Genomic DNA, 25,655 nt, shown 5'->3' with positions numbered 1-25,655 from the left:
TTAATTTGGGGGCAGTTATGCTTAATGGGGTGTTAAGGGTTAATTTTAGGGTCAGTCATGGTTGATGGGGTGTTAAGGGTTAATTTTAGGGGCAGACATGGTTGATGGGGTGTTTAGGGTTAATTTAATGGTGAGGGTTAATTTAATTAATTTAATAAAGTTAGCTTAAGGTGCAGTTGCAGGTAAAGGGGAATGTAAATCCTGGGGGCAGTTATTATTAATGTATTTATTTATAACAGTATGGTAATATTATCTGACTGATTCGAATCCCAATGAAGGCAGAGAGTCGTTCAAAGATCCGGATCTTACAATGATCCGGATCCGAATCTTTGAACGACTCTCTGCCTTCATTGACATCACTGGAGGCAGGGGGGAGGATTCATAATGAAAGGGGCGGGGCCAATCGTTAGTGTGCCTGCACGGAGTTACTGGAAAACAGTAACTCCTGTGAGTCACACTGAGTGATCCGAAGATTCGGATCATGAATCGGATCATTTCAGTGAACGAATCGAAATGATCCGATTCACTTTAATGATCCGAACTTCCCATCACTACTTCTCCCTGCTTTCAGTTTAGTACACTGGGAAAAACCACTCACAGAGAAAGGGAGGGGGTTCCGTGTTTTCCTCTGTCATTTGATTGGAACAAGGCAGTAGACAGCACTCGTCCTCCCCCTGCTGAGTAACACTGTTCACATAACTCAGGCAATGCTGAAGTTGCTAATAGAGTTTCCTGCTTGTTAAGGTTATAAAAACAAATGAATGCATTATCACAAGTATGGAAACACTGAGTCTTGTATTAGTCTTGGGACTATTGCAAGGGGTGATATGCAAAAACTATGTCGTCAAAGTAGATCCAACAAAAGATAGAAAGCAAATGAAACATTTTTGGAAAAGCACTGGATTTTGGTAAGTTTTAAATTGCACATTTTTTTTTCTAAATAAAAATACTGTATTGGAAAAAAAACACAGCTTCTGTTTAGCAAGATCATGCTGCTTTAATAGGAATATTTCCTGAAATTAATCTTTGCTCTTCTGATGCCTGAAGTGAGCAATATCTTATTGGATGTGTTGGAGTTGTGATGTCATTGTCACTAAAGCTTCTCATTAGTTGAAAACCACTGTCAATTGAAACTCAGCTAATCTTGGACCAAAAGTAGTAGTGCCAAGTACCTCCTTACGTTCCAACAGGGCTATGATAGGCACCTTTGTGTGGTTAGAGACATGGCTAGTGAGCAGAGCTTTACAGAGACTATTTCTGTGACTTTGTGGCCTACTGATGACATCAAGTATTCAGAAAAGATACTATTTACACAATTTATTTTATGATCATGATATATATATATCTATCTGTGTGTATATATATATATATATACACACATTTTTGTGAGCTTGATGCATAAATTGTTGGCGCTATTTAAATAAAAGATAATAATAATAATAGAGATCTGTGATAGTTTAACCCCTTCGCGACCTTTGCCGGTTCAGGACCGTCATGACAAGAAGGTCACTAAATGACCTTTGATGGTCCTGAACCGTCAAAAAATTAAATAAGCTTAGAAAGTGATCAACGATCACTTTCTTTGCTTAAATGGCGTTACTGTAATGCCTCGATGTCGAGGCATTCAGTAACGCCGAGATCGGCATCGGGGGCCATGTCTGGCCCCTCCCCGGGGCGTCAACAGCCGCCACATACATGTATGGCGGCGGACGCCCGTTTTAAAAGCGTTTAGTAGGCGATGAACGATCGCCTCCTAAACTTAAATGGTGTCGGTGGAATGCCTCGATCAGGAGGCATCCAGTGACACCAAACACTTACCTTTGGATGGGCTGTGCCCGGGAAAAAAAACAATAAAGAAAAAAAGAGTTCACTAGATGGTCTCCAGACCCTCTAGAGAACTCTGGCTCCACTTGCAGGTTGAATACAGGTACTGCATTCAACCAAGCAAGTCAATGGAACCCAGCTTTCTAATCACTATGTGATTAGTAAAATATTCATAAAAAAAATGTGCTAACATTTAAAAATAATTATGCAGTGATGTCACTTGATGAACCATCCAGTGCCAGCAAAATGTGTAAAAAAAATATAAAAAAAGTAATAAAAAAATAAAGTTTATTATTTTGAGCAAGTGCTAAAACAAAGAGTTAAAATAAAAGCACTTCAAATACCCAAGGGGTGTCTAATATATAAAAAAAATGGCTGATGGGGTAAATTGGAGTGGCCGAGCTCAAAGATAGGGCATAGGTACAGACTGACCAAAATGGAGAAAAAAAGCGCACTTCCCAAATGTGGCATTTTAAATCTCAAACAACCCGACAAACCCATGCATGTCGGGTATCACTGCACTCAGGAGATGTTCCTGAACACACATTGGGGTGTTGTTTGACAGTGACATATACCAGAACCTGTATATCTATAACTAAAGTACAATTTGTGTGAAAAAAAAATTACTATTACAAAGTTTGACAAAGTGTAGTTCTATAATTGGTGCATGGAAAGGGTTAAAATAACAGCATTTGGAATACCCTGGGGTGTCTAGTTTTCAAAAATATATGGTTTGAATGGGTTAAATTGAGTTAACCGGCTTCAAAGATATTCCAAAGAGGAGATGGAGGCAGACTGACCAGATTTGTTAAAAAAGATTTGGAAATCATAAAACGCTGCTTGTACTTATTGCCCTATAACTTACAAAAAACAGCAAAAAAACATAAAAACATTGGGTATTTCTAAACTCAGGACAAGTAGTAGAATCTATTTAGCTAGTTTTTTTACTTGCTTTTTTAGGTGAGTAAAAGATTTTTCAAATAAAAGTCATAAAATGTGTTTTTTTTCAATTTTTCACCATGTTTTTTTTAGTTTTGATCAAAATAATGGTATCTGAAGAAAGCCCATCTTGTCCTGGAAAAAAAACAATATATAACTTATGTGGGTACACTAAATGGGTGAGGAGAAAATTACAGCTGAACACAAGCACCACAAAAGTGTCAAAACAGCCTCGGTCCCACAGGGTACAAAACGAAAAATTAGCCCGGTCCTTAAGGGGTTAATAGCCCAAACATTATGAGCGCCTAGAAAGGTTGAAAAAACATTAGTTGAAAAAAGTGCTGGGATATATGGAATCCAACAGACTGTACCTCCTAAAGAGTGATAATTAAGGGCTATGGTGGCACTTTATAAAGGCCAGGTGACACAAAAGTCATGTCACAGTAGTGTATATGCCTGTCATCAGTAGGTCAGTAAAGTAAAACACCCATGGTTAGAACTATACATTGGCATACATGTGTTCATCAGATATTTCAAAATATATACAATATTTTTTTATTGGGATTCATAATGATACATTACAAAAACATGACACTCTTTTCATGCTTAAAATGTGTGCAAATCCATATGCTGTTAATGGCTATATTAGCAAAACTTTCATATTTTAAACAAAACATTGTTCTGCAGCCCCCCTTTGCCCCATGATAAATCAGAGATGTACTTTCTTGGCAAGGACCAGAAGTTGAACCTGGCGTATATTTCCTCTGTACCCTACAACGGTATTGTACAAGTTAGAATCCATTGGTTGCTGGACCTTGTCACGGTTTTGTGAGTACCATTTTTTTTTACTGATTTACAGAAAATATGTATGGTATATATTTACATATGCAAGCCTCAGCTGGCCATATGACATTTGCCCGGTGGACTGGTAGACATATGTATGTCATTTTTACCAGAGCCGCTTAGTCATTCCCAGTACCACCCTGTGCATATATATGTACCGTATTTGCTCGATTATAAGACAAGGTTTTTTTCAGAGCAAATGCTCTGAAAAATACCCATTGTCTTACATTCAAGGTCGTCTTATAATCAGACCTCAAATAGAGGTCTGACTACAAGACTAAGATCCAGATCCCCCGCAGAGCTGCAGGGGACCCAGATCCTCCACTCTGGCAGCCGGTGGACGTCTGCAGGATGCACTCAACCTCCGCTGCTGGCGCCACTGCTGCTGGGGCTTCTATGAAGGAGCACCGGTGTAACATGACCTTTCGGTGCTTCACCATAGAAGCCCTGGCGGAAGTACCTGTGGCAGCAGCAGCAGAGGTTGTCTGCGCATATACCGTATTTGCTCGATTATAAGACGACCCCCCAAAATCTGAATATTAACTTAGGAAAAAAGAAAAAGCCTGAATATAAGACGACCTAAAGGAAAAAAGTTTTACCAGTAAATGTTAATTCATGTAAACTATTTTTTTTAAATAAAAGCTATGATTGAGAAAAATATTTTTTTTGTTTTTATTTCCTTGTATTTTCCAACCTGTCCCCCAGTTACGCACATCTGCCACCAGGCTTGCCACACCAATATGGCACGGTGGCCCATGAAATGCCTTTTAACCCTCTATATGCCACTGTGCCCCATGGTATGCCTGTTGACCCCCTATGTGCCACTCTGCCTCCAGAAATGCCTTATACCCCTATATCCCATTCTGGCATTTAGGGGGTTAAAATGCATATTATGGGGCAGAGTGGCATATAGGGAGGTATAAGGCATTTCAGGAGGCAGAGTGCTCTATTAAATGCCCCCTTAACGCCACTCTGCCTCCTGAAATGCCTTATACCTCCCTATATGCCACTCTGCCCCATAATATGCCTTTTAACCCCCTAAGTGCCAGAGTGGCATATAGGGGTATAAGGCATTCCAGAAATGCCCTATGCCCCCATTTAACACACACACACACACACACTTACTTACCGGTGCTTCCAATTTCCTGCTGTATTGCCGGGGCAGCGGGTTGACGTCTCCTTCCGCTGTAGGTGGAGTTGGCAGCGGGGGTTTGTCTGCGTCCGTCGCACATACCTTCCCCGGCTGTCAGAGATCAGATCTCTGACAGTCGGGAAAGGTATGCGCGACGGACGCAGACAACCCCCGCTGCTAGCCACACCTCCTTCCGGCTGCAGCGGACGTTGTCTACGCCAATCGCGTAGACGTCAACCCGCTGCCCCGGCAATACAGCAGGAAGCACCGGTAAGTGTGTGTTGGGGGGTGTTAAATGGGGGTGGGAGACAGGAGGATCCAGGTCCCCTGCAGCGGTGCGGGGGATCTGGATCTTAGTCTCATAATCAGACCTCTATTTGAGGTCTGATTAGAAGACGACCCCGATTAGAAGACGAGGGGTATTTTTCAGAGCATTTGCTCTGAAAAAAACCTCGTCTTATAATCTAGCAAATACGGTATATATATATATATATATATATATAATAAAAAAATCTAGTTTAACTATGAATTATAACTGTGTTTTTAACTTTTTATTTTATTATAATACATATGTTTTTTTTTTTATGTATGAGCATGGGGGCATTAGTGCAGCTGTGGTTGGATTTGAAAATGAATAAGAAAAAAAACCAAGGAACCATTGATCTGTCAAGCCCTCCATTAGGTTTGACCAAGACTTTAGAATAAAAATCATCATCTCTGTATATTATTTGTACTCTATGTATACAGCATATAAGTGCAGAAACTAAAAAAAAATCGACATAAACTTTTCCCTTCTTTATTAAAGGACACAGCAACCATTTCTCATTAAGGGACCAAGTCTTCCTCAAGGAGATTTTTATCTTGTGTCTTCTGTCATTCTGTGCCACGTAATATAAAACAGTCCCTTTACTTTCCCTGTTAATGTGTGTAGTAGTCCTCTCACCCACAAACCCATGTCACACTGATTGTGCACGTAATAAAGTAACGCATGTGCAGAAGATGAAATTGCAGGATACCAAATTTTGTACGGTAACCTATTCTAGAAAGAGTTAACGTGTTTACCTTTATATTTAAAACATCTCACTGACGACGGTGAGATTAATGATTTATAGAAACCTAGTCAGACTTTCTTGTAAATGTTTTCATGAATAAGTTTATAAGTTGGCCTTAGCCAAATGCTTCCAAAGATTGCTATACGACTGAGGCTATTTCCTGCCTCTCTGCCATTGTGACTTCTGTTCTTTACCTGTAGGCATCTTAATTAAGGGTAGGTGAAACTCAAGCTTTCTTAGAGAGAGCAAGAAGGTCAATAAGTACTACATATCGGATTGGACCCTCTTAACATTATTTGTTTCTAAAGATAGACATCAAAAATACCACACCATGCATCTTCCCATGCATCCTAAGCACCTCAGGTCATGATTATGACAGCACACCTTCTAAAACGGTAATGTACTTTTGAATGCATGAGCTCAGGAATTAAGAAATGCAGACATTCTTAAAATGTTATCTACAATCATGGCCGGACTGGGACAAAAAATAGGCCCGGGCATTTCAGACTGAGCAGCCCATTTTTATGAAAAAACATATATGTACATACATATACATAATACTTGGTCATTCAACATGGGAAGCCTGAAGCCACAATTTAGTGCGACTAATCCTTGAAATAAATATTATAGAGTAAATAACACAATACCTTATCTTTTCCACTAAATGATTTCAGGGCCTTGAATGTTTTGTCCCCTGAAGTCACTACAAATTTACTGGATAAATAAAAATGAAATAGTTCCTACTGTAAATTAAGGAAACAGATAACCAAACACACACACCAGGACAGGCTCTGCCACACCGACATCCAAACACACACCAGGACAGGCTCTGCCACACCAACATCCAAACACACACACACACACACACACACAGAAGGACAGTTAAAAAGAAGAAATGGTTCAGCACTCAACTCCCAGGAAGCTGGGTGCTAGCAGGAAAAAAGGGCAAAACAAAAACAGAAAGCATAACAAAAATAGCAATGTTTGGGCCAAACATGGCCTTTTGAGCTTGACAAACGTTGCTTTTTTGTTTTGCTTTCTTTGAATAAAGTAACCTAAGGATTGGAAGCTGATTGGAGTGCTGGGGTTCTTTTCTGTGTTCGTACACACACCAGGACAGGCTCTGCCACACCAACACCCAAACACACACCCCAGGACAGGCTCTGCCACACCAACACCCAAACACACACCCCAGGACAGGCTCTGCCACACTGACACCCAGACACACACACATCAGGACATGCTCTGACACACTGACACCCAGACACACACACCATTACAGGCTCTGGACAGGCACACTGACACCCAAACACACACACACCAGGACAGGCTCTGTCACACCGACACCCAAACACCCATACACAAACACACACCAGGACAGGCTCTGCTACACTGACACCCACACACACCAGGACAGGCTCTGCCACACCGACACCCACACACACACACACACCAGGACAGGCTCTGCCACACCGACACCAAAACACACACACACCAGGACAGGCCCTGCCACACCGACACCCAAACACACACACAACAGGACAGGCTCTGCCACACTGACACCCAATCACAAACACCAGGACATGCTTTGCCACACTGACACCCGCATCCGGAGGGTTTTCACAGACGGTTTCACTCAGCCTGCCTGTGGCATCTTTGCCCCCAAAACAACTTGCCTGTGGCATCTTTGCCACCAAAACAGCCTGCCTGTGGCATCTTTGCCACCAAAACAGCCTGCCTGTGGCATCTTTGCCACCAAAACAGTCTGCCTTTTGCATCTTTGCCCCCCCTTACACATCCATGCTATCACACACACATATTCATTCACTCGTTCACAAATATTTATTCACTTATTCACAGATAATCATTCACTCATTCAGATATTCATTCATACATTGATACTCATTAATTCCCTCATTCAGATACATTCATTCACTCACTCCTTCACAGATACTCATTAATTCACTCTTTCATTCAATCTCACATACTCCATACAGCCTCCCTCACCCCCTTACCTGGACTGATGACGTATGTGCCGCTCGCAGACTTCCGCGGATCTGCACAGGGGAAGCAGATGCACAGCAGGGTCATGTGACGTACGTGACATACGTCACATGACTCCATTGGATTCCTGCGTTCCCCTGGCTGTAGAAGAGACGCTGCTCGCGTGCGTCTGCCAGGTAGTAGCGGGCCCGCTGCTAGAGTGGCGGGCCCGGTCGCAGTTGCTGCGGGCTTAAGGGGCAGGTGCCCCTTTTGCCCTGCGTTAAAGACGGCCGCATAGGCCCAGTCAGTCCGGTCCTGACTGGGCCTATTTTAAGGTAGGGGCCTGGAGCTGCAGCTCCATCAGCCCCTAAGTCAATCTGGCCCCGGCCCGGCCCGGCCCACCGGGCAAATGCCCGGTGTGCCCGATGGCCAGTCCGGGCCTGTCTACAATACCCCACTTTAACAAAATGTGTGGAGCAGCTGTCAATGCTTTATTGTAGGGGGACATCAATGCAGTTAAATGTCTCTTCTTAGAAGTTTCATTATTCTACAGGATCTCTTTCTGTGACTAAAAGGGATCAGCAATATCTTTTTTTCCTTATCTTTTTTACAGCTATTCATTTTGGGGCTTTTCACCATTGGAAATAAGGCATACAGTAGAGCCCTGCACGGGACTGCCTTTTTAATCCCGCTCCCGCTGTTTTGAATCCCACTCCCGCAATGTGGGTGTTCCGCTCCCGCCACATTTGTGGCCAATCCAGCCCGCCACATTTGTGGCCAATCACGCCCGCCTCCTTACCTGATTTCCCGCGCAGTCCCACAAGGCTGCCCTCGAGTTGTTCCCTCACAGCGTCTCTTCTCTTGCTCCGCCCAGGAACAAGGCGGAGTCACAGGAAGTGACGTCGCATCACGTGACTCCGCCTTGTTCATGGGCGGAGCAAGATAGGAGACACTGTAATGGAGCAGCGAGAAGGCGTCCTTGCGGGACTGCGCGGGATTACCGGGACCCGCAGGTACAGTGCCTGACCGCCCGCAGCCCCAGAAAGACCGCCCGCGCCCGCAAGTTTTTTGCCTCCCAATGCAGTCCTCTAGCATACAGGACAAATGACCTGTAGGCCAACTTATCAGTTGAAAAGCTCAACCATTTAATTTGTGGTTCATTGTTTTTTAAATATCAGTGCTTATTATTGGTCACAGTCCAACCAGAGTTTTGGAGAATCTGGAATCAGATCAAAATGAATCTGGAATCGGTGAAGGCAATGGGGACTTGGCTCAGCAGGACTTGTATCTTCTCGTTTTGTCCTGAGTTTAATATTATATACCGTATTTGAGAACTATAATTCAAGAGCATTTTTACTAAACCAAATGGGTTGAACATTCACTGACTTCACTTTGCATTAGAAAAGCCCAAACCCAATGAGCATCTACAAGAAGGGTTGAGTTGGCCCAGTATAATGCGCACCTAATACAGACATAATTCTTGTAAATCATATCATAGATTTAACTTTTCCTTTTTTCAGGGTCAGTGTAGCTCTTTTTACCATAGTAACATTCACACTTCACAATGCATAGTAAACTTAGGTAGTTGAAAGGTTCACAACAACTGCCGAATCCCAAAATAGTGCATATACAAACCAGAGCTATGAGTAGAGCTCACAGCACCATCTGCACCAACCTTTATATTCCTCCATGCTCTACCTGCTTATTCTGCCAAAATAATTGAAAAGAGGATCTTATAAAAACTATGGATGTAGAAAAGCTGGACATGGACAAAAGCATGCCTTACTAATGTAAAGATTCTACTAGCTTCATTAGCATTATTTCTACACATAGTAAAATTGAAAAGCATATAACATTGCTAACATATTAAACATTTTCCACACAAAGGATTTCTAGAAATAAAGGTCTCTTTAGGAAAATCTCTTTGCTGTGAAAAAAAAGCAAGTCTTTGGAAGGTGATACGTACAAGGTTGATTTATTGTAAATATTTACATAGTATTTTTATAAAGAATGCAAGGCAGTAATACGCATAAAAAGAACATACAAAAATAATATTAACACACCCGGTTGTTCATCATTTCCTGCACAGGCTCAGTTATCTCAATCAGAGGCAGCTCTGCTCCAAGTATCAGCCTGGGGGATTTTTTTTCAGAAACTTGCCCTTTAGCTGGTATGTATACATCTCTCACTCAGAAGCCTACCTTAAATCTGGTATCTCTTCACCAACTCGAGGGAACAAAGTCAGTGCCTTTGCCAGCACTGACCCAAATATTGACAATGACCTTGGAGTGCATGTTTTTCAGACTACTGAGGGCTGAAATATGACATCATATCCCAGCTTATTCAGCTGTCAGCATTAGGGCTTTGTGCTGACAGAAGCACACACCTTAGTCCCTCACAGTCCTCTATTGGCCTAAACTCTGCATCTCTTGGGTGGTACATGATTGCCCAACAGCAAGGCAGTCCTGATCTCAATGCTAAGTCTTTTTGTGGTGCTTAATAATCCTTTGTATGTCTAAACAGTTGAGTCCGTCATAGAAAATTCTTTCTGTCTAGCAAATTGAACAGCATCGTGTACTGTATGAAAGACCAACTTGTGCATACCCTTGTTTTCCTTCCCGAAATACCCACCTCTGCTAAGGGAATCAATTACAGATGTATTGCAGCAGGCCAGAAGAAGACTGACCTGGACTTCCTGATAATCTTTTAATAACCCCTTCATTGCACTAATGCCAGATGTGTCTAAGAATGCTATGGAAGAGCAATCAAGAATAATGGTTTGGATGTTATCCTGCTTGTGTACGAGCTGTATGAAAGTATCACCTTGATCCATCTCTTTTGTGGTATCTACTTGTTTTCTTTTCAGCTGTTTTTTCCCCTTTTTCTCAATTTTTTTCCGCCGAATTATTTCTAAGGCTGGATCCATCCCTGCCATTTTGTACACAGATTGTAAGAAATACCCCTTGTTTGCATAGTACAGGGGCGATTCAAAGCGGAAGATTTTAATCTTGGGAATGGGACAAAGATTTTCATATTTGTCTCCTTCTTCATAAAAGGAGGTGTTTTGAATGTGGCTAAGCATGCTTACTCGAGGTAACTGAGTACGTGCAACAACACATACCATTGAAAAGACCACTCCTACCATGAGACCTATTTCTGTACTGACCAGGGCAGATGAGACGACAGTGACGCTCCAAATTACTGCATCTATTTTGTTTAGGCGCCATTGAGCTGGAAGATCCTTAAATTTCCTCAAAGCACCACGTAAACTGACAATTATTATGCAGGCTAAGACACATTTCTGTAGTGAGTAGAAAAGTGGTGCAAAGAAAAGAAGGACCAGCAGTACTACTATGGCACTTACAACACTCGATACTTGTGTTTTACACCCCGTGGATGTTTTCACTAGAGTTTTTGCAAGAGCTGCACTTGTGGCAAAACAGTGGAAAAATGATGGGATTATATTGCAGAATCCAATGGCAAACATCTCCTGGTTGGCTTTCACTGTATATGCATATTTCTTGGCAAACATTTCGGATAAGGAGATTGTGAATGCAAAACTTACAACAGCTAGAGGGATAGCGTCCACTGCGATTTTGCCTATTAACCCCAAATTAGGGACTTTGGGTGGTATAAATCCGGTTGGAATTTCACCAGATACACTGGAACCATAGACTTCGTTCAGGTTACAGTAATGCGATACCAAGGTTGCTACTACGATTACTATTAACTCTGTCGGAAGAGGAATCTTAATTTTGTCTTTATATCGATCTCCTAATTCCTTAGCAGCAACGAGCACAGAGATGCAAATGGCGCTGGTAACTACATCACATATGTTGGCATGATGGATGTTTGTAAATATGTTAATCCATGTGGTTACGAGCATTCCTACACCAGGACTACGTGGGATTTTTATTCCAAGAAGATACTTCACTTGAGCTGTTAATATTGTCAGTGACGCACCAGTGGCAAATCCATCTAGCATGGGTTCTGACAGATATACAGACAGAAAGCCCAAGCGAAAAATGCCCATTAAAACCTGTAGGGAGAAAAGAAACAGCTGATTCTTGATGTTCCTGTGTTAAAACAACAATGATTTGTGGCTTGTCCCCTAATGAAATACAGAACGGGAACACTACTTTTACACTAGTAAATATTACCCATTTAACATTTTTGAAGAGCCTTTTGCCAAACTCCATTATCTTTATAATTTTACACTCTACATATAATACATGGTTTTCATTATATAAAGTGATCACTTTGCTACTTATATGACTTTTATACACTCTTTATATATTTCAGAATTCTAAGGATTGTTTGTAACCATATCTGATTTGTTTGAATTGCATTTTATCTTCATCAATGAAAAGATGAATGAACTCTCACAATGATTGCTTGAGTGTCAATGACTTATAGTATAGCTTGTGAAGTTAGCAGGTTACTTCCTGGACCTCTGATCCATTTCTCAATCTATACCGCTTGGACCCATGCATGTGCCATTCTAAAACCATTGCACAGGTCGCACTAGTCATGGCTGGCTTTGATGTAAGATCTGACCTTAACAGTATCATCTGTGATTTATAGGGATTAAAGGGAGTCTAAACCGAAAACAATTCTTGATTTTAACATTAACATTTTAGACAGTGCCATTTTTATAGCAAATATTTATGCTGTCTTATCAGTGACCTTTGCACGTATTACATTTATCATCCTATATCTGCCACTCGTGAGAGGTACAACACAGTACAGCTGAGATCTTTAGAGTGAACCCTAGAATGGTCAATAATAGAAGTGTTACATTTGCAACACAAATAGGGTTTTAAGGAGGACATTGTCAATGAGAACACTGCAACGTTTTGCTTTTCAAAGAAGGGTTGCCAAACTCCTACTCAAGTTCATGACGTAGGTCAATGACCCCACATAAAGATACCTTGAGTGACACCTAAAGTGTTTCATATGCTCAACTCATATGACAGCAAAAATATGTTATTGATATCGGCATTTTTAGTTTTATTGTTCTATTTTATAGCCAACAAGGCACATTCTCAACTGTATGTTTTCTGGTAAGTGATACTAGTTTAAGTTCTAGCTGCTTTCTGATTGTCTGATAAACATCAAGAGGCCTATCAAAGTGCAACATGGGTTTCAAATATCATATTTTTCCTTCTGAGCTTCTCTGTCCCTTGTATTATTCTTGCAGCAACAAATGGCAAAACACTCATAACGTCTACATTACCGTATAACGTTGTACTATTTTCTATAAAATCTGTGTTTGTTAAGGCATTGCAGATCTTTTAAATGGTTAGAATGCTCCAAGCCTGTGGAAATAGTGTAGATCTTCACAGTTGTAAATGGTAGTTAAATCTCATATTTCATAGTTGCCCATTGCCTGCTATAAATATACAATTTTTCTGTATTTTACGCAAGGTTGATTATGTTTCGAAGATCATTATACGTAGTACTGCCACTGTTTCTCAAGTACCAGCCTTGTTATCATTTACCTATGTTTAATGCACACTGAAAATTACATTTGTATTGATGTGCTGGTAAAATAGCTAACTATAAAGGTCAGCAGATTCCTGTTAAAATGAATTTCAAAAACAAAGCAGAATCTTACCTGATAAACTCCAGCAATAAATGTCAGAGCGGCTGCAATACTGATCGCATAGCATTCTTTTCCACATTCGATGTCCACTAGGCCCAGACTAATGTTAACACTGGAGACATCCATCACATCACTTGCATTTAGGCTGTTAAATTTGTGGGAATCTTCATCATCCAGGTCAAAACCTGCCAGCAACACTTCTCGGTCTACGACCTGACCAACCATTAGACTTAGCAAACTAAAAATGCCTACTGACACGTGTCGAGATGTCCCCATTATACAATAAATTAAATTTGCAAAGAACGAGGTGTATAAACTGTAAATTGGTTTTAGGCCTGCTAGGAGTGAATAGGCTATGGCTTGAGGCACTAGTATGATACCAATAATTAGACCAGACATGATGTCACCCCATGTATTTTCTTTGAAATCATATTTAGGAAGCCACCGTATCACAGGGAAAAAGTCTATGAATGTCTTCTTTGCACTTTTACTAGTGCACGTGCATTTCTTTTTCACCTTTGATTTCAGAGACTTCCATACATTTACTGTGTTGTTGGTTCTTCTTTGTAGTTGAATTTGGTTATGGGACCCATGCTCATCCATGTGGTTTTCTTCACTTTCATTTTTCATTTTTATTTAGGATGTGTCCTAAAAATACAAAAGGACAGGTTGCGTAAGTACAGTGTTTTACGTAAGTTGGGAAGCTTTACTGAACAGAATATATAAGAAATCTTCAAATCTGCAAGAATTTCATACTTTTGGCAGATTACCATGCAAGCAACCATGCAACCAATATAGCTCAGCAACCAATATGGTTGAGGATCATAATATAATTACATAATATCTGCAGTGAACATGAAATTCGTATTCGTTGTAATGTGCATCTATATAATTTTTTATGCATTTATATCTTTAATTTATACCGTATCTTATATATATTGTTCATTCCTACGCCTTTTCTCATTAATTATAACACCAATACTTTGCTCAATATTCCAGTTTACTCTGTGAGCAAGAGCCAGTATCGCTGGGGCTGAGCTGACAGCATTGTAACCACACTCTGTACAGAAGTATAGCTATTCCCTTTTTACAGTGACAAGCTGACACTGCAAGAAGCACCATGGTTTTCACATGGTGTGATCAGGAAAGAAAGGTTGCAGGGCCTTGTTTCCTCATCTAGGGAGGGTGAGCAGAGCGTGAAGAGAGTAGTAGCATGACAGTTCCACACTGGTAGTCTCCTACATTTGCAAGATATTTTTAAACCCTTCAATACAGGAATGTCTATCGTGCAAAAATCCTTCAAAACCCAAGTTTCCGAAATGGAAATATTGAGTGAAGACCCTCAAAAAGGGGGTCAATAAATTCTTTATTGTTTTAGGACCTCCGGTTGTTATTTATTGTGCCTCTCAGTTTCATACAATGGCCTGTATAGCCTTTTGTGCTTTGGATTACTTTGGCTCCAACTATATATTCTTGGCTAACCAATACCTTTAGAAGGATGAATTTCTCTTTACATCTGTATTGCGCTTAAATGCTCTAATTTTCAAACTTTCCCAGGTATAGTATAGATGAGTTAATTGAAATTCTTTCCTTTGCCATATATATATATAACTAAAATATCAATCAAAGCTGCTACCTAGCAATTCCTTTGTTTGCTTAGGGTGGCCTGGGGCAGTCCCTCAATGGGACTCTCTTCCGTCTGATCACCCTAATAAGAACGCAACCCTTAACACAATTGAACTGCAAACAAAGCATTTGCTAGGTAGCAGCCTTGATTGGCATTTTAGTTCTATCTCTGGCAAAGGAAACAACTTCAATTATTTTGTTTGCCTGTTTGTGTGACGATGGTGTGTAATGTATTGTAATAGAGGTTTTAATTCTCTGAAACTCCTCATATCTGATAATAGAGGGGTTAATTCTCTGAAGATGCTCATGTCTGGTAATGTAGGTATCAATTCCTTGAAACCGCTCATGTCTGGTAATAGAGGGGTTAATTCTCTGAAACTGCTCATGTCTGGTACTAGATGGGTTAATTATTTTTAGCATGTCTAGTAATGACTAGATAATATAAATATATTATTAAATCTGAAATCAACATGATTCCCAAGGCTTCCTAATAATTTTACATAATATAAAATGTATTTTATGTGTATGTTGCTGTGTATGCATATGTGAGTCAGTGTTTATGTGAGAACTATGTAAGATACGCCTGTATGCGTAGTCTCATCCGCTCCATACTGTGTCCCTGAATGGCAGAAATAAAATGTGGTCACCTTAGTTCCATTTAAAGGCTTGAGCTACTGCTTTGTTTGGCTTAGTGCTCAATAAAATGAAACTGCTTTTTTACAACTAACCTCTTTTTAAATATGTTATGCTCAAGAATGTTGTCTTTTTTTTTTTTTTATATGACATGGTAATTTAGAATAATTACAGAAATTTATTTGTAAGTTGCAGACAGCTATTGCTGAATCATGGTGATAACACAGTCCCAAAATTACCTAGTATGCACTATAACAGGGGCGTCTAAGTTTGTTCTGCAGTGGGCCACTTCATCAGAATTGTATACGTGCGCGGGCCGCACTAATTTTTCACTGTGAGAAAATATGGCCTTTAATAAGATATGCAGATTAAAAAAAAAGTAAATGACACAAAACCTTTACTTTTCCTCTCACTGATTTCTGGGCCTAGAAAGTTTTGTGACTACAAATTCAGGATTCTGGATAAGTAAAAATAAAATAGTTCTATTTATTTTAGCGATGCACTAAAATGAAAATTCTGGACCAAAACCGAAAATTCAGGGTTCACTTAGCCGAAACTGAAAATGACCCCCCCACACACTTTTAGTAAAAGTAAGTTACACACCAAAATTGTACAAAAAATTATTTATTATGATTGTTAACAGCAATCTCAGGCATACCCAGATTCCAGCATGTACTGGTTGGCTGGGCATTGTACCGGTATTTTTTGTCCAATTTTAGTGTGTAACCACGCTTTTATTAAAAGTAACACACCACAATTGGACAAAAAAAAATCAACAATATGACTTGGCATGATAGGAGTGTGATTGCTAACAGCAAACACACTCTTTTTAAACCCAGGCAACCAGTAAATGCTGGAACCTAGGCATGATGGGACTGTGATTGCTGTTAGCAATCACACTCCTATCATCCCAAGTCAGCCAGTACATGCTGGCTGTAAGTGCAGACCTCATACTGCTGGCAGCATCAATACACAAGGGGGGCAGCTAGCCAGGTTTCAGCATGTACTGGCTGACTTGGCATGGTAGGAGTGGGATTGTTAACAGCAATCACAGTCCCATCATGCCTAGGTTCCAGCACTTACACATCCATGCTATCACACACACACACACAAATTCATTAATTCACAGATTCATTCCCTCAATCACTGACAATCAGGCATACTCATTCAAACACCCTCCCCCACCCCCTTACCTGCACTACAGCTCTCTCAATGCCGATCACAGACTTCAGCAGGGGGCGCGGCCTCCCTCGTTCTCCCCACAGAGGAGGCAGGACTGGAGCAGAGAATAGACCCTCCCACAAGTAAGCAGCAGGGCTCTTGTGATCCTGGCTGCCGATCTCACGCGGGCTGCACCTCGAGGTCCCGCGGGCCGCATTTGGCCCGCGGGCCGCATGTTGGACGCCCCTGCACTATAAGAAAGTGCTGCAAATGTTCTATATACTGTAAATTTGATTATCAGTACTTGTACGGCATTTGGAAAATCGTGCTACAAATTCCTCGCCCATATTACCCTCTAACCAATATAACCATACCTGGGAACTCTCCGGGTCACGGGAGCGGGGTCTTGACACGCCCGCTTCCCGCCCATTTTCCCTTTAAATGGGATGTTTTCCGCTGCCGTCAGCGGGAATGCCCCCGATGTCGGGGGGAACTCCCACTGACATCGGTGGGAACTCCCACTGATGTCACGGGACTGCCCCCTGATGTCAGTGGGCAGTCCTGGCTGCGTCCCTCAAGGGAAGGCTCCGGGTAGCCGTAGCCCAGAAGTTCCCAGGTATGAATATAAGTCTCCATGGTATTATCATTAAACATCCATTGATTTCTATCACAAGGTGAGTGAAATCAGTTTGTACAAAGATTGCATACAGTGGTTGGTGGCCCATCATGCCAATAATTACAGATAAGAGAAGGTGTCCATTAGCTTCAGGCAACAATAAAGCCATAAAACAAAGCAAGAATTCAGAGCATACCCAGCGAATACCATTCATAAAACACCTAATATTGTGGATTCTGTCTGCATTATATGGCCATATTTTGCTGAGCTCGCCACTGCGTCAAAGTACCCCAAGTTTGGCGAGTCCTATCTAATTTTTCATGACTATATTGCTTATCAAGGATCTGAATCGGTGGGACTCCACTTCATTTTAACCCAAATGAGACTCTCAAGCGATTTAAAGCCTTTTCTGTACACCATTAATGAGGCACCCATGTGGCAGGGCTGCTCAATCCTAAGGCTTGGTCAGAATCTGCAAATATGCACAGCAATAAAAATATACAGAAAGAGGAACACACAACCTAAAAAGCATAAAGGGCATACATATTTTATTTTTAATTAGCACTTGTACCAGTAACTGAATAACTAAAAGTATATTATGGTACACAAAGTGTGTTAATATGAACAAAGTTAAAATTTTATTTTATTTCTAACCTTCAATTAATATACATTTTATTTCGGGAGCATTAGCAGATTCTGTAGCACTATTACAACAGTGGAGAATACAGAAATCCTATAACATAAAAATTGACAGTATGGAAAATCATCAATAATACTATTATGTGTCTCTGAAGATTCAATAGATTATTTTGGAATACTGAAAATGTATACTGCAAAACTACATGCAATTATTTAGTTTGATATACTTTAGAAAGGATAGGTGCTCACCATAGTTTATGAACTTCTGACAACACAGCTGCTTAAATGCAAAGTATTTACAAGTATTTAGACATAACAAAGTACCATGGGAAGGTTGATGCATACCTCTTGGCACTTATGCATTCCTTCTGCCATACACATCTCCATCCATCTATTCATGCCACCTTTCTACGTTCTTGGGTATTAACCCACCTTCGCTCATTAAGGCATTCACCTCCCTTTCTTTGCTAATTCAGGCCATTCACCTCACCTTCTTCGCTAATTCAGGCATTCACCTCACCTTCACTATTCTCATTCATTCACCCATTGACCACACCATGCTCATTCACAAGTGATGTCTACATTCAACATTTTTTCCCCTGCACAAATTTCATTTACCTTGCCATGGGTATATTACAATTGACAAGAAAAGATAATTTGTCTAGACCAGTAATAAATAAGGCAGTTGTGTATTAACCATTTGTGTTTGTTATAGCTCTATTATCTTAGTCCAATCTATTCTGCAGACAACTTGACTTTATCATATTGCCTGTAGTAAACGTAGTAAATACAACGGCTCACTGTTAATCACCCATCTCGATCCTCTGACTAGACTAATGAAAGTCTATGGCGGAAAAGACTTCATTAGCATTGCCATAAAGAATCGGCTAAGTGTGGTGTTCGAGCAGGGGAAATCACCTGTAATATGACAGTCAACAATGGCAGCCTTGAAGTCTGCTGTTAAAAAAGTTTACTGGAACAAAATGAGATCAGTGCTAGGCTACAATACTGTACATTTGTAAGCATTACTATAAGGTAACATGTGCTCCCCCAGTTTTTCTGGAAATCAGAACATTCAATTTAGATGAAACTTCAAATGTAATTATAGTGCTCTTTTAAATTAAAAACAGAATTATGTCATCGTATTCTACGTTATAAAAAAATATCAACATTACCTTGTGAGCTTACCTTACCTGTTATCAGTCCGCTTCTGCTGCTGTCACTTTACTGCTGGATGCTCAAAAATACCTGTAACAAGCAGAGCAGGATTCTTTTAATATTAGGCGTTATGGGGGCAGGAACTTATACAAACACTGAGTTCTTTGACAAGTTGTCTAATGTTATCTGTAAACAAAGTAGTGTCTTACTGTTGTCATTTTAAGGACACAAATATTTTTTCTGGCCCATCTGATCAATAAGAGTCATTATTTCCATCACATAATAGCCAATAAATGGGGACCAGATGGTTGTATCCGTTCCCCTTCCCTTCCTTATCTAACATTAGAAACAATTCCATCAAATGTACTTTCTCCCCATCCATACATCATACTCCCTATTGCTGTCAGGTGTCGGGCTGGTCATCGATCAACATCAGAGTGGTGAAAACATCATATTAAATAAACACAGGTTTACTTTAGCTCTAATGCAGTAATCCCGAAAGTATTGCAAAATGTTCACTCAATACTAGTACTTATGCATTACATATTTAGATGAGCTATGGTAGTTTAATTATTTCAACAGTGTTTCTAGCAAAACAAATATCCATCATTTATTGTTGCCACTGTCAAAGATGTTAACCTATGGTGAAAATTACAGGCCTCTCTCATCTTTGTAAGTGGGAGAACTTGCACAATTGGTGGCTGACTAAATACTTTTTTGCCCCATTGTATATATAATAATATATATAATATATATTTTACAATATAATATATAATCTGAAAATAACCAGACTTTTAAATTTACTTTGGATCCCCACACATGGCTTCTGTCGGAGAAGCCAAATGTATTTTAAGTATTCAATGTCTAGTTCAGCCATTTTTGTGAGTTTGCTTCCCAAAGAGTTCATTGCATTTTCATGAAGATATTTGATTGGAAGAGGTAAGGTAAAGGAGTTCATCGAGGGGGACCAGTGTTTCAAAGAAGACGGTGCTTATCTTTAATCATTAATGCATTTGTTTTCTTAGCAATAAAACTAAATGTAAAGTGCCCTATACCCAGGGAGATTAGTTTATATTAGTTTACCGTGTGATATGTATTGCTCAATGACTGATTGCCTAATTGAATAGTAAAAAAAATATACAGAAAAGAGGAGCACGCAACAATAGTATAAAGGCATGCATATTCAGATTCCTGGGTTTCTGCCCAGAAATGACAAATTAAGGCAAAATACCTATCTAAGGTTTAAATATTGGGGATTCTATCATACACAAGGATAACATAAGCATTATTAGCTAGCAATTAAAACCAATTGTCCACCTATTTTATTGAATATAATACTTTGTTACTAAGTAAAGCATTGGAACATCATTTATGTTAAATGTCTAAACTCTCTCCAGGAACTTTAATGCTGTAGAATGTTGCCTCATTCATACATTTTCAGGGACTGCTTCATTCTTACACAAAACCAGGCACTGATGTCATAGAAACTGAAAAAAACTTCTTCAAGTTTCTGTTTTATGTGATAGAACAGCACCTTTAAGATAGCATAACTGATAGATCAAATATCTTACATTATAGAGTTTGCTCTATAAGATATATATATGCCATAACATTGCTAGCATCAGACTAATAATCAGGCCGTTTCAGGTCCTTGACTGATTGTGTGTACTCATCTGTGCAGACATAATATACAGTGTATCAGAGTTCAGAATGTTTGTGTGTAAGCGGGATTCTGCTTGGCTCAAGATACTGTGCATTTTACTATTACTATAATAAGTCAGTTACACAGTGGCTTCGGACTTCCTTATGGCATCAGAAAAGTTTTGTTTTTTCAGAAACACTAACAGTTATTAAATGTGAGGTTGCACAATAGGTCTAACTAAAAGAGCTTTGTCTAGTTTGTCTAGTTATTTTGCAAACCAGACTGAGGCAGGTCATTAAATATTATCTCAAAATAATGTAGTGTGAGAACAAGAGTGTTTATGTAACTTGGTGTAATCTACAGTACTTGATTACGATGCCTATTAGGTACATTGACCTCAGATGGTTCAATACACGGGTTTACATAGTATTGGCCAGTTCCATTCTTTTCTATATATTCAATGTAACCATGCCAAGTAAAATAAATACTTTTTTATAGGCCCATTGAGTTATTATTGAAAAGGGAACATAACTTTAGCGTTTTCTACAATGAAAAACTATTCAACATTAACAGAAACTGACTTTGCTCGGACACCTGGTTGACTTAGGTCATAGCTGGTACATTTTTCCTAACTAGCATTAAAATCGAAGTTAATGTCCCTGACCGCCCCATTAAAGAAAAAATCATATTAAAATTCTACTAAATAAAACCCCTGTGGTAGAAGTCTCAGTCAGTCAGTGGCTGGAAAGCACTCTCATTGATTTCACTTCCGTGCTGGAGCTGACTGGCAGTAAGTATATTACATGCAAGGATATGTGTTTGGCTGAACACATCTCTGGCATGGAAAACAGTTTGAGGGGGACAGACAAAGAGCAAGGGCATAGAGGGGGGGGCACCGTGAGAATTTAAAGGGGTCACGCAACTATCATATACATTAAAGTGCATATGATGGCCAGAATGTCCCTGTAGTGTAATAGCAATTACGGGATGGAGATACTGGATCATTTGAAAAAACCCTGACAAGTCAGTAAAAGGCCAATATGAGGAAGATTACAATGTCTCTCTCAACACTAATTTGAGACTACCAAAAAAATAAAAAAAACATAACAATCAGTAGTGTGGGCATAAGAACAGATAATCGGTATATGCTAAAAAATCTCAGATATAACAAAAACTTATGTGTAACGTGTCTTTAAAGGAAAAAATGTTGTGTTCTGTAAGGGGAACTGTTTTGACACTTGACTGTGTATGTGATTTGTGTATGAGTCACGTATATTTTATATTAGCCTGCTGTTAGACCATAATTTTTTATTAATATTTTTTGTTAAAAGGTAGATTAAAGGCAAGTTGTAGAAAAACATTACAATAAAGCTTTCTTATTGTTACCAATACCATGTGGTTCTGTATGGATCGTGCTGTGGTGACTTATGAAGTATAACATCACTGTTTTTTCACCACATTCCAATTATTTTAATTAATTTACTTAGTTCTAATATCAGTCATGCTCTTGATTTCAAAGATAATAATACTAAAGCTTTTAACTTTTGACTAAGTAGCTGCTTCAATATAATTGTTACATTCTTGAACACACTGATTTTCAACTTAGAAGTTCATTAGTCATCTGCAATTTTCAAAAATTTTGCATATAAAAACAGTAATATGATAATACACACACTTAAAACAGAACTGAGTTTTCAGTAACATGTGATTTAGAATGTTGTGTTATTTGGTTCCCTGTATAATGTACACCCATTCTCTAAGAGCAAGATTGTAAGCTTGCGAGCAGGGCTCTCTACACCTAATGTATCGGTTTGTCGTAGTCTGTCAATTCTAGTCTTGAATATATGTATTGTATTAAGCGCTGCGTAAATTGTTGGCGCTATATAATAAAAGAATAATAATAATAAGAGCCACAAAAATAAGGTAGAGAAAAGCGAGTATAACACATGATGAGATGTTTCTGTATTCAAAAACTATGATGTAATTACAATCTTTAAACCTTTATTTATTTGAGTCTAAAAGTGGTAGTAAAAAAAAATAATATATACATATATATGAATATAAAAACACAATATAGCAGAATTATACATGTTATGTGCATATGACATGAAAGCATAACCAGGAGACCCGCATCAGTAGTATGATATATTGGGATATATATCCAACATCTGCCTGTCACTTTCCAGTGCCTCATGCTCCTTCTAGATGTGCTAAATGAGATCTAATGATTTGCAAAAGAAAGTAAAAATCGCCAGTACAATACATCTGGTGTTATTCATTAACTGTGTTATTGACTTAAATCCTTGCATGGAAAGACCTAAGTAGCACTCAGTGTTTAATGGAACCTGATAATTAACCTCCATTGAGTGTCAATGATAGGCTGACTGATGATCGAATTGCAGAAGAGGGGTGTGTGTGTGAGATCATGGGCTGGGTTTTACCAAGAGTAAGGCGACTGGGTAAGACACTTAGAAGGTACTTATTTATAAAATGTAATGTATAAACCCATTTCATGCTGTTTATATACAGATTACTATGACTTGTAGGGCTATATACCCAGCAGGGAGGAAAGAGGTATACAATGAACTGGGACCTTGGAACATATGCTCACAGCTTTTACCTAAGCTATCGCCAGTTTACAATGCAAGCTTTTTTAAAAGAAATATTATGTTCTACACATTATAATTTACCTTTGTACCAATAAAGCAAGAATTATTAGCAATACAACTCCTAAAGTATGTCAAGCATTTGTTAAGCAGATTTTCTCATACTTTAAGACTAAGGCATAACGCAATCCAACTTTGCTGCAGATTTTTCATGTAAGAAATATTTAAAGAAAAAAAATCTTACCTTTAAATAGTAATTAAGTTCTTCTTACTAAAAATAAGTCCTCACCTTCCTGGCCTCTAACTGGAAGTACATTCTGTAAGAGATACTATCAGACTACTACTTCGCAAAATGTAGAATGCATTAGACTAGAAACCTGTTCAAAGTACACGGGGAGGCTTATTGGATACGTTCTTGCTCTGTAACAGGAAGACATGCTAAAGAATGTACAGTGTCCTAAGAAGCCTAGTTTTTATACACCGTGAGATTGCTTATTAACTGTTCACAGGATGGAAATTGTGCTGAGACACACTCATAATTCCAGTGAACTTTGAAGCCATTTCGTAGGAACTGTTGTATTTATTGTTTGAGGCTGTGAAGTGAAATATCAGACCATTATATTGATTTTTTTTTTATTTTTTTTTTAAATATAGTGTGTATTAACCATTTTGCTCTGAACACAAACTTGAAGAAAAGCACATTTCTAAAAAGGTATTAGAATATTATCAGAATAAAATAATTATTTTGTTATTTGATTAAATATTATTTACAATTATAGTATTTTGGGTATTAGGCACCTTACCTAAGAGGATAATGGCCTTTTTGTGATATTGTGGTCTGGGTGTACATGCATGGGCTGATAAACAAAGTTCAAAGCACAGGGCCAATTACTTGGCTTAGAGAGAGAGAGTTCCCTGCGTACCCAAAGGATGTATACCATCTGCCTACGTGGTATTATCTGTTTTAACTTTATTTAGCCATTTTATTTTTTTTGTCCTGTGGCAGCCAATCACAGGTGTACTTCAAGCATTTTGTAGCTATTCACAAATGGTTCTTTGTTGGTATACACAGAAGAAAAACAAAACTTCTGCCTTGTCCTGATTTTCATTAACCAAATTCCAACTGAACCAACAGTTTGCTCTTTTTTTTTTTTTTTAAGTACTCTGTGAGTACTTTAATGTGTATTCTTTCAAAATAAAAAAAGCACTTACCTGACACAGAAGCTATCTTCTTCCTCCATGGTTCCTCCTATATATTCTTGCCACTGATTGGCTGAAAAGTGTCAGAAAAGTGCTCCAACGAGAGGACTTTCCATGCATGTGCTGGGGGTCTGAACAGACACTCGCCCACAAAGTTCTCTGAGCTAGCAGTGAAGTTGATTGGAGGATGAGTATATCATGTTTCCTATACAACATTTAGCTGGTGGATGGGGTCTGCAGAATCCCTTAATGCATTTGCAGAACGGACAACACGACATTTAAAGGAACCATGCAGCTATCATATGCATTAAAGTGCATATGATAGCTGGAGCGTTCCTTTAATGTATTTAAGACATTCTGTGAGGGTTTGTATTGCTGTCATTGACTACCAGTGTCATTTTTTATTTTTATTGGGGGTGCCAGTTATCCCTTTGACTTATGTGAAATGCCACTTTCTTTTTTGTTTACGTTTGTGTTTGTTACCTAAGGATACATGTTTAAAAGTGTATTTTAATTTTATTTGTTTCAAGATATTCCGTGTATCTTCTGTTTGTTTTTTTTCCTGAGGACAGTTCATCCTAGTGAACCAGGTATGCCAGTAGCCTACTGATGTTGGCCTTCCTAAAATTAAGCATTTTGGTGGAAGCTGTTCTAATTTGCTTTTGTGAATTAATCTCAAATTCCACTATATTATGGCCACTGTTCCTCAAATATTTTAAAAAAAGCTCTATATTGCTAGTAATTGTGGGATCCAGAGTCTTTTCTAGTTTGTGTCTCTACAAACTGAAACAAGCAGTGGGGCGGTCTAAAATTCTTCAATAAGAAGAACAGAAGGCATGAATGTGGTAGGGGCACATAATACTCAATGGTAAAAGTGAAGCTGCTCAAGAAGGATCTGGGCAAGGTACATGGGGTAATGGAGGGAGTAGGACTGTATGTGTGCTAGCATAAGTGTATATGTGTAAGTGTGTGCATGTTAGCACGAGTGTGTAAGCA

At 39.2% G+C, this 25,655-nt stretch overlaps 2 protein-coding genes across 2 annotated transcripts in view; one reads left to right on the top strand and one right to left on the bottom strand.

Annotated features, from left to right (window-relative positions):
- The first annotated feature begins 777 nt into the window (after positions 1-777).
- The window catches only part of LOC149284303 (alpha-L-iduronidase-like), a 47,597-nt gene continuing 22,719 nt past the window's right edge, over positions 778-25,655 (top strand). Inside the window, exons 1-2 of the mRNA XM_089496887.1 lie at positions 778-908; positions 3,451-3,591. Coding sequence (XP_089353013.1) covers positions 778-908; positions 3,451-3,591 — 272 coding nt within the window. The remainder of the gene's footprint in view (positions 909-3,450; positions 3,592-25,655) is intronic.
- On the bottom strand, positions 10,289-14,008 carry LOC149284304 (sulfate anion transporter 1-like). Its single transcript, XM_089496916.1, has 2 exons — positions 13,391-14,008; positions 10,289-11,812 (listed from the first exon to the last, which is right to left on the bottom strand). Exons 1-2 carry the CDS (start codon positions 14,006-14,008, stop codon positions 10,289-10,291), a joined length of 2,142 nt encoding a protein of 713 aa, XP_089353042.1.

This window comes from Sceloporus occidentalis, unplaced genomic scaffold (assembly GCF_023333645.1).
Source record: "Sceloporus occidentalis isolate IW3139 unplaced genomic scaffold, rSceOcc1.0.p SCAF_95, whole genome shotgun sequence".
Classification (NCBI taxonomy): domain Eukaryota; kingdom Metazoa; phylum Chordata; class Lepidosauria; order Squamata; family Phrynosomatidae; genus Sceloporus; species Sceloporus occidentalis.
The sequence above is the reverse complement of the archived record's forward strand: the minus strand, read 5'-3'. Positions and strand labels throughout refer to the sequence as shown.

Excerpts from the sequence above, each read along its gene's own strand:
- LOC149284304 (XM_089496916.1), bottom strand. The coding sequence starts at position 14,008 with ATGAAAAATGAAAGTGAAGAAAACCACATGGATGAGCATGGGTCCCAT. Across the intron at positions 11,813-13,390 it reads TTATTGCTGGAGTTTATCAG|GTTTTAATGGGCATTTTTCG; the intron begins GTAAGATTCTGC and ends TTCTCCCTACAG.